Source organism: Amphiura filiformis, chromosome 2, assembly GCF_039555335.1.
Source record: "Amphiura filiformis chromosome 2, Afil_fr2py, whole genome shotgun sequence".
Classification (NCBI taxonomy): Eukaryota; Metazoa; Echinodermata; class Ophiuroidea; order Amphilepidida; family Amphiuridae; genus Amphiura; species Amphiura filiformis.
In genome coordinates this window covers 5,286,980-5,297,271 of record NC_092629.1, presented here as the reverse complement: position 1 = coordinate 5,297,271, position 10,292 = coordinate 5,286,980, and the positions used below count along the sequence as shown (strand labels likewise).

General features: G+C 39.6%; 1 protein-coding gene across 1 annotated transcript; it reads right to left on the bottom strand.

The window, feature by feature from the left end:
• Nucleotides 1-1,288: 1,288 nt before the first annotated feature.
• LOC140137846 (uncharacterized) lies at nucleotides 1,289-9,689 on the bottom strand. The gene is made up of 2 exons (XM_072159642.1): nucleotides 9,657-9,689; nucleotides 1,289-2,467 (listed from the first exon to the last, which is right to left on the bottom strand). Exons 1-2 carry the CDS (start codon nucleotides 9,687-9,689, stop codon nucleotides 1,289-1,291), a joined length of 1,212 nt encoding a protein of 403 aa, XP_072015743.1.
• Nucleotides 9,690-10,292: the final 603 nt, after the last annotated feature.

The following is a 10,292-nucleotide window of genomic DNA, read 5'->3' as shown; positions in this document are numbered from 1 at the left end:
GTGTTTGGGTAAGCTTATATGTAATATAGTGCAATACAGTCATGTACATTTTATCGCCCTCTGTATATTGTAACTGCGAAGCAATCAAATTTCTCGGCTAAGTGGAGCTTATATAAATATTGAAAAAAAGTAGAAAAAAAGTAGAAAAGTAGTGGCTGCGTAGGTTTGAATAATGATAAGTAAAAGAGTCCAAGAGCAGAAATATTTGGTGTCAAACCACATTTGTATAGATTTATTTGCATAGCAAAATTAAACACTTAATTTTCGGTCATAGACCTTTGTCAAGTGATGACCTTTTGCGTGCGGGAAAACAAAGGAAGAGGAGAGCACAGAAACGCAGCGAGGAGTCGCATGAGTCGTCTTGATGAAAACATAGATTGAAAGGCGCGAGGTTTATCGCGACGCAAAGGGGGAAGACACGCAAAAGGTCAAAATCAAAATTACTGCAAAGAAAAATGAAGGAAATAAAGAAAGAAAAGTAAAGTAAAGAGAAAAGAAGAGAAGAGAAAAGAAAAAATAGAGTAAAGAAAAGAAACCCGAAAAGAAAAGAAAAGAGAAAAGAAAAGACAAGAGAAGAAAAAGGAAAAGAAATGAAGAGAAGAGAAGAAAAGAAAAGAAAAAGAAAAGAAAAGAAAAGAAAAGAAAAGAAAAGAAAAGAAAAGAAAAGAAAGAGAGAAAAGAAAAGAAAAAGAAGACAAGACAAGAAAAAAGAAAAGAAGAAAAGAAAGGAAATGCAAAAGATGAAAGTAATGTGAAAAGTTAAATATTGAGGTTGAAGACATTAAATTGAATGTTCATCCCATTGGGTTGAAGTGTGCCAAGATTAAATATGATGCGTTGTTCCTCGACTTTCCGTTTGTGAGTATTATGCACTTGGGTGAGAGCGGTAACTGTAAGGTCCGTGATGGTATGACTATCCCCTCTAAAATGTTGAGGGACGGGTTTGGCGGTGTCACGTATGAGGATGTCTCGTCTATGTTCGGTGAACCTATCCGCCAAACGCCGTTCAGTTTCACCGATGTACAGAATGTGCGGATGTCGCCGACACCCAAGTGCATAAATCACATGTGTAGAAGTACAAGAAAACTCGCTTCTGATGTGGTAGGTGCCTGAAGTGCTGCTGACACAATTAGTATCAGATATGTGGTTACAGGTATTGCAACGACGGTGATGACATGGAACAGTGCCACACGCTGAGCTGTCGGTAGGATTGAGATAGGAGTGAACAAGCCGATCTTTAATGTTCTTATCTCTACGATATGATATCATGGGAGATTCAGGGAATATTTCATTGGTAGAATGGTGGTCTTGAAGGAGTTTCCAATTCGGATGATGATGTTGCTAACGGTGCGGTGTTGGGATGGTATGTTAATACCATCACTGGACGGTTAGAACCATTACGGGGTTGCTTGATACGAAGACATTCGTCTCTTGTGATGTTCTGGAAACGTTCGACGGCTGCTGTGGTGACATCGCGGGGATACTCACGATCAGTAAAGAAATCAATCATCTTGGTAGTTTGCTGATTGAAATCGCCATCATCGCTGCACAAACGTCTTAAACGTAGTACCTGTGAAGATGGGATAGAATCCTTACATGATCTGGGATGAGAAGACGAATATGTGAGATATGAATGTGAGTCTGTAGGCTTGTAGTGGATTGAGGTAGATAACGAGCCTTGTTTAACACTGATGGAGATGTCAAGGAAAGTAACCTGAGTGGTAGATATATCCCAAGTAAACTGAAGAGCGGGATGGAATGTGTTTACAAAGTTCATGAATTGGAGAAGATCCTCCTCACTACAGTTCGCGATGCCCAAAATATCGTCGATGTATCTCAGGAATAGAATGGGCTTAGTACCTTGGTAGCGGGCGAGAAATTGTTGTTCAATAAAACCAACGAAGATGCATGCGTATACTGGACCAAGTCTAGAACCCATTTTGACGCCAATGTAGTTGCAGGTAGAACTTGTCGTTGAATTCAAGCAATTGAGAGTGAGTACTAACTCGGCAAGACGGCACAGTGCGTCGGTGGAGGGATTTTTCTCGGATCGCTGATCGAGAAAGAAGCGTAGAGCTCGGAGTCCTTCATCATGAGGAATGCAAGTGTATAAAGACTTAACATCCATAGTAAACAAAAGAAGACGTTCATCATGTATATCCAGTTCATTGAGTATACGAAGAGCGTGTGGGGAGTCTCTGACATAGGTTGGTAGAGACTCAACGATAGGTCTTAAAATTTCATCCAAGTACTGTGCGATCCGTTCAGTAGGGCAATTACATGCGGATACAATAGGTCTCCCGGGTGTGCCAACTTTATGGATTTTGGGTAAGAGATAGAATTTGCTCGTGCGTGGCAAAGGGTTGATGAGATAGGTGGCAGCATCTGGAAGTTCGTTAGAGTTGACCAATTCGTCAATAGTTTCTTTGACAAGTTCTTGGTGGTCTTCAGTAATGTCACTATCTAGCTGTTGGTAGGTCGAAAATATTGACTGGCTTTGAAGATACCTTCATTGCGCAAGATACACAAATATGGCCTATTCAGAGTACACTGCCTGTACATTGGCAAGGAAGTCGCGGGTTAAGAGCCAGAAAGCCTCAACTGACAATCTCCTGCTTCCACAAAATGAGCATAAAGTCGCCAGGGCACTATTTTATTTTATTTATTTTTATTTTATTCATTTGGCAACAAACATCAAAAATAGAAAATAACATAAAGGAGGCCTCCTGAGCTGCCAGGGAGCACTGAAAAGCACAGGAAAGCACTGTCGCCGAAAGGCGCAGTGCCCCCAACTCAGCAAACCTCAAAATAAGTTTACACAAAAGTTATATACAATTTAAAACAAGAGACAAGAAAAAATTGAAGTTGAAGCTATGAGATGTTGTTTAGAAAACCCCTGAGTTGTTTTTTAAATGTGGTAAAGGTGCATGTGACAAGTGAATTCCTGATATCATTATTTATATTTGACCATATGGCTGGAAAAGAAACAAGCAATGTGTTTATAACAAGCACTATAGAAGATACAGTCCATTAATCATGACAAAATTCAATAGAAAACAAAAGACATTGTGGAGGGAATATTGATTTTTGAAGGCAGAAGCAAGGAGCCAACTTTATGCTCATTTTGTGAGAGTTGGTAATACATGTAGTGAGTTACGGTTTTCTGGTTCTGAACCCTCAGAATTTATCTTTTAATAGTACCACAGTAAAAGATTGTAAATGTAATTATACTTTATAATATTTTTGGCTTATCCAATAAGGTCAGACCAAAAAAGTGTATATCTGGCATTTTTGGGGAAAGCTTGAAATTGAACAATAATTTGCGTCTGAAGCTCAAGTGTTTTGCATTGATCATTCAAGATGTAGAATGGAGACAAACGCACACATTAATATATTGGTGGAATGGCAAATTAATCAGGGACTGTCTTTTGGAATTTGCAGGAGAGCATTAAAAAGCTCTTCTGGAGCCTTCATGGAGAGCTGTTAAATAGAGCATTTACAATAGAATATAAAGAGAGAATGGTCAACTACATGTAAGGAGAGCTAAAAATCGCTCTCCTATAGTAGATTTAAGGAGAGCAGTAAAGAGCGATTGCTCTCCTCAAAAGGCAGTCCCTGAATAATCTAGTTCTCTTGGTGGAATCATGCAATGAGTCTGTAATCCTCCTTCAAATCGCCATAGAAGTGATGTAATAATCGGATCAACTACCATAGCAATAGGGTAAAACAATTTTTGAATATATCACACTTCACTGGTATGTTCATGCGGTACCTCTGCATTGAACCATATCATGCTGATCACTCGCACTTGTAAGATTAGTATCTTTGAAAAGAGCGGTATTGTATTCAATCTATGATTGCAGACATACACTGGTGATGAGTGCATCCTGTTTGTAGTGCAGCATGCTACATTCAAAAATTGTTTGACCTTATTGCTATGGTAGTTAATTTGATTGTTACGTCACTTTGACAGCGAATTGTGTGCCTAGGGTCACTCAAATCTAATTGTATTAGGATATTATATATATGGCCATTGAAATCAGAAAACGCACTCCCGCGCTCAACCGTGATCGAAACCATGAGCTCCCTTCATTATATAATGCCCTAATCTGATCAGTAGAAAGGACATCAAAGGTAGAAGGACATACAACTGTATCAATTCATCATTGGAGCCCTCTTGATGAGGATGTGTATTGTACATACCAAAGTATTGAGGTAAATTTCTCAATATATTTGTGTTGAATAGCAGTTTAAATCTACATTGCCTACTTTATGTTTACTTTATCTATCTACCACTACGTATGAATATCCACTTGTCTATTTGATTTTGTTTTGTAGTATAGCTCAATTATACCTGTTTTTATTTCAGATTATGGATATCTTTAACATTTATTGCTTGCCATTCAGTACATAAATTGCATTACAATTTTTTAAATAAATCCAATGTTGATCTCAGAAAATTAATTACATTCTGATGGAGGGAGTGTTGTCATAACTTGAGCTGTTCGCAGGGCTGTCAACTTTTTGGAATTGCTTGGTGTGAGACACTCTCGAACAGAGGCATTCCTTATTTTTGCAGACTAAATCACTACAATGATAATTATGACCAGTGTCCGAAATAAGGAAAATATGGAGGTTATCCCGAGGATAACTAAAGCATAAATTCTGCTTGTCCTCAATACATTTTGGTTGTCCCCAAAATGTGTCATACTTTTTGAGGTCAAATATAGTGGTTGTCCAGGGGATAAGTACATAGCTCAATATGGTTGTCCCCAGAGGACAAGAGGATAAGTGCTTATTTCGAACACTGATTATGACCCATCATTATTTGAGCCACTGCGCTCGAGATTCTAAACAGTGGGAGGGGGTAGGGAAAACAAATTATTTTTACGATGCGTGAGATTTTACTCCTTTGACAGCTCTTTGTGCGAGATTTACTACCTAGGGTTGAGATTATATTTCTTTGGTGTGAGACCGTGAGAAAGTCACCGAATGTGTGAGTCTCACGCCCAAAACTCTGCTATTTCTCAACCCCCTCCAATTGCAGTTATGGTAAATGGGAAAGTTAACAGAATTTGAAACAGCAGCGTAATCTCTTTCATGATAAAATTTCAACTTGTAAAATATTGTTCAGTTTGATATGCTCTCAATGTTTGGTCAAAAAACTGTTGAAGCAAATTTGTACTATTGCCATAAAAATAGATTTTTTCCGTATAAACAGTTTGTTTTCAAATGTCGGATATGGGTCCCTTTCAGGGTTCGATTTAGAAAATAAAATTTACTTGCACAACTCTGATTTTTTCCTCAAAATGGGCTGAATAACACAAAATTTTGCATGCAGAGGCAAAATTCTACATGCACAGAGCCAAAGTTACATGCATTTGTGCATGTAAAACCCCTCTAAATCGAACACTGGACTCCCTTTTTGATTTCAAGCGGAACCATGTACCAATGTACACTTGCTGGCCAAAAAACTGCATTTGTTTACATAATGAGAGTGTACACAGTGTAAACTCAGATATGGGGTTCTGATTAGCTAATTCAACGGTCTGACAATCATAACAAGAGCCCATTAATCTGATTGGCTGAATACGTGCTGATGAGGCGATCAACACAGTGGTGCTCATCAAAGCTTGGCACATTGCTCTTGAACAGGGCTTGTCATCAATCAGAGCAAGAAAGTGCTGATGAAGCGATCAACACAGTGGTGCTCATCAAAGCTTGGCACATTGCTCTTGAACAGGGCTTGTCATCAATCAGAGCAAGAAAGTGCTGATGAGGCGATCAACACAGTGGTGCTCATCAAAGCTTGGCACATTGCTCTTGAACAGGGCTTGTCATCAATCAGAGCAAGAAAGTGCTGATGAAGCGATCAACACAGTGGTGCTCATCAAAGCTTGGCACATTGCTCTTGAACAGGGCTTGTCATCAATCAGAGCAAGAAAGTGCTGATGAAGCGATCAACACAGTGGTGCTCATCAAAGCTTGGCACATTGCTCTTGAACAGGGCTTGTCATCAATCAGAGCAAGAAAGTGCTGATGAAGCGATCAACACAGTGGTGCTCATCAAAGCTTGGCACATTGCTCTTGAACAGGGCTTGTCATCAATCAGAGCAAGAAAGTGTTGATGAAGCGATCAACACAGTGGTGCTCATCAAAGCTTGGCACATTGCTCTTGAACAGGGCTTGTCATCAATCAGAGCAAGAAAGTGCTGATGAAGCGATCAACACAGTGGTGCTCATCAAAGCTTGGCATATTGCTCTTGAACAGGGCTTGTCATCAATCAGAGCAAGAAAGTGCTGATGAAGCGATCAACACAGTGGTGCTCATCAAAGCTTGGCACATTGCTCTTGAACAGGGCTTGTCATCAATCAGAGCAAGAAAGTGCTGATGAAGCGATCAACACAGTGGTGCTCATCAAAGCTTGGCATATTGCTCTTGAACAGGGCTTGTCATCAATCAGAGCAAGAAAGTGCTGATGAAGCGATCAACACAGTGGTGCTCATCAAAGCTTGGCACATTGCTCTTGAACAGGGCTTGTCATCAATCAGAGCAAGAAAGTGCTGATGAAGCGATCAACACAGTGGTGCTCATCAAAGCTTGGCATATTGCTCTTGAACAGGGCTTGTCATCAATCAGAGCAAGAAAGTGCTGATGAAGCGATCAACACAGTGGTGCTCATCAAAGCTTGGCATATTGCTCATGAACAGGGCTTGTCATCAATCAGAGCAAGAAAGTGCTGATGAAGCGATCAACACAGTGGTGCTCGTCAAAGCTTGGCATATTGCTCTTGAACAGGGCTTGTCATCAATCAGAGCAAGAAAGTGCTGATGAAGCGATCAACACAGTGGTGCTCATCAAAGCTTGGCATATTGCTCATGAACAGGGCTTGTCATCAATCAGAGCAAGAAAGTGTTGTTCTACTCTGGAACACAAAGCTAACTGTGTAATTCCAGTGCTTGTGTCACCAGTGGGTGTAGGGGTGTGTTGGTCAGACTGCGGTCGCAACGTTCATGTGCTTTGAACAATGTGTATGTCATGTATGTACAAACAGCATACACAAGTTTGAGTAGTATTTGATTGCATGAATTAATCAACTGGACATTGTTTTATTAAATCTCGGATTTTGTTACAAAAATGGAACCTAATATTTTAATTCATTTAATTTAATTTCCCTATATACTCCAATGCAAAGGCTCAATCCAGTTCTGGGGAGTATTAAGGAACTGTTCAATATTAATGCTGAGGGATGGGAGTTTGAAAACTTCCCCCTTGCGTCTGCTCAAACACTCCCCAGCAAATTTGGATTCCCTGTTAAAACTCGTACTTCCTCTAGCATAAGTAGTAAACGGTCCCTAAAGTGTGATATATTGAGCAATAATCAGCAATCCTAACCGACAGAATAACACAACTGGTAGAAAGCCCTTCGGCCATTATCAGACGGGTCTGAGTTTACAATATTATGAATGACAGTTCTACATGGACAGTCATTAAAATAACTATTTGCCTATACATGTTAGGAAATTTTACCCTTTCACCTCTGTACTGGTGCTCATAATTATTGCACAGCCCATAGATGTAAACGTTTTACTACAACATTTGAAGATGTTCTTAAATGTTTTATAACCTTTATACATTGTATAACCAAATATACATTTTCTGTGTAATGTAATGTATGCAGCATTTTTTCTTGTTGCTTTGTTTATTTGGCTTTAACAGTATGCCATGCTCCTCTACTCAAGTTCCATTGTGAAAAATGTTGAAAATTTGTCTAAAATTCTGAATTTTTTGCTCCAAATAGTGGCATGTTCTTTGATGGGGGAGGAGGGAAAACCAACTTTAGGGAGAAAATATCCCCACCACCCCATGGGTGTCACCACTGTGTTGAAATATAACTCAAGTTGTATAAATACATCACTGTTGTACAATGTCCCCATTGGTTCTGTACATATTATATCTTGCATTATTGTTTATAGGTGTAATTATGTAATCAGAGATCTGAAAATATCAAAAGTTATCATGGAGTTATATGTCAGTATGCATAAAATAAGTTAGAACAGGTCTAACTTTAGGCATGGTCTAAATATGGAGATTAGTCCTATGGAGAAGGAATTTTTTTGGTATTTGCATGTACCTTATTCTATGTTATTGCAGATCATGTAGCCTAATATTTATAGATGTCTGCAGTTTAACTATAGGACTAAAAGGAGGAAAAGAAAATAGCAAAAGGAACCCTCCCTAATTTTAGCCTCCATGGTTAGACCACGTCATGTTTTGTGCATGCAGACCATAGAGTAAATATATATAATTATGTGACTTTTTTGGTATTATTAAAAATGTATTAATATCATTTCATATATTGTACAGTAATGGCTATTGTTGAAATCCATACACCTCCAGATATGACCTCATTCTCCCACTGGGGGTGAGAATTTTAAATGGGTGATTCCATTTGAATGTTCTACTCCCAGTGTGGGTGATTAGGGTTATGTCTTCCATTGGGGGTGTATGGATATCATCTGGAATAGCCCAAAGTTATTAAACATGATTGGCAAATGCAACAAAGTAATATTGTTGCTTGATTTATTGTGGATGTTTACAGGTATGGATCCAGGGGACAGAATATTGCTTTGTACGTTAGAAACCTTGTAGTCAAAAATTACGGACACAGTATTTAAGAATTTAAGTTTAACACGGCATATTGAGATAGAATGATGTGCATGCAGTTGGTTGAGCATTTACGCTTGTTGGATAAGTTGTGACTGGCATATGCGTTATTGTGACCAGAGCTTGGAAAACACATTAATTTCCTGGGAAGCAAGCTAAATTTCACACAATTTATAGCATTTTTTTATATACGAAAAAGACAATATTTCCCTCAAAATACCAGATCTTCCCTCCAAACACCAACATTTTCTGGGAAGGAGCTTCCCAAAATTCCCCACTTTTTTGAGCCATGTATGTAACCTTTCACAAGAGCAAGTTGTTTGGAACATTATTAACGTGAATACACAGTAACAAGAAATTGAATAATTTTAGCCAATTCTAACTGAGCCAATCAAACTATAGTTTCAGATCAAAGGTCACACAGGTGGGATTATATTTCTAAAATATTCTCTTCACATTGAAATATCACAAGACGTGTCATGTCAAAAACAGACACTTTTGGTTATCAATTTGGAAGTTTTTACATATCTTAAATATAGAGTTATTTTGCCCCACAATGCCATTTTCCCTAATGAAATTGGACATTCCTAAGCAAAGATATTGAGTTCGTAAGTTATGGCGTTATAAAATTGGAAATTGAGCTATCGGCCTTTGAAAATATTGTGGTGGATATGGATGTCGACGAGAGAGGGCCTCCTTCAGTCACATGGTTTCATTGGCTGTATAAGCGGGGTGCAATAGCACTCTGAGCCAGTCTGTCTGTAGCCGTGAGTGTGGTTGGTCGGTGACTGGTCAATTAGCTCTCCCTCTCTTCTAAGCATCCAAACCGCCGCTCTCCGCTCCTGATTCCACTCCGATCTTGGATCAGCCCAAAGCCCAATAAAGGTGTTGAGCCAATTGTTCTCATATCTGTGTGTGGCTGGGAGTATTTCCTTTGCCAGTGTCAGGTACGATATGGTTTGTACACCCACAACATCCTAAGCCTTACTTTGCCAATCGCTACCATATATACCGAAGGCATGTTCCGCTACATTTGGTGGCAGCGGTGGGATATTTGTGACACTGGACTAGTATCAATATCTCAGGGATTGCAGGACGAGCAGGGAGAATGGCGTCCAACTTCGACGATGATCAAGATTGGGTGGAGGATTTCCACAGCCAGGTGCAAGAAGAGGAAATCGAATGACTCCGGGAGCGTGATAAGCAGTTGGAGTTAGAAGCAAAGGAAGCAGCGAAAAGGAGTTTGGATTTACAAGAGGAGATCAACTTACTGAGAGTGAATGGTGAAGACGAGAGGCAGATATTCATTGATGAAATTAAACGCTTACGGACAAAATTAACTGAGAAACAAAAAGCAAGTGAGTTAAGCCAACCAAGGATTGAGCCACCGCCAGAGTTCTGCTCAGAAACAGTGTCTTCTGCTGAAAGAAATCCCCAGCAGCAGTACGGGGAGACGGTCAATGTCTCCGGAGGGGAGAGGCATGTGGCAGCTCGTGGCTCAGATGAGGCTGATCACGTGGAGTATGCAAGAGCATCAACTCCAGGAGAAGAGCAGGAGCAACGCCAATTTCAGGAGATGCAAACGATTCTCCTGACAAACGCAACCAAGGACAGTTGGACAAAT

Coding starts and splice junctions, on each gene's coding strand:
- LOC140137846 (XM_072159642.1), bottom strand. CDS start 9,689: ATGCCTTCGGTATATATGGTAGCGATTGGCAAA. Junction 2,468..9,656: donor ATATGGTAGCGATTGGCAAA/GTAAGGCTTAGG, acceptor ACCTACCAACAG/CTAGATAGTGACATTACTGA.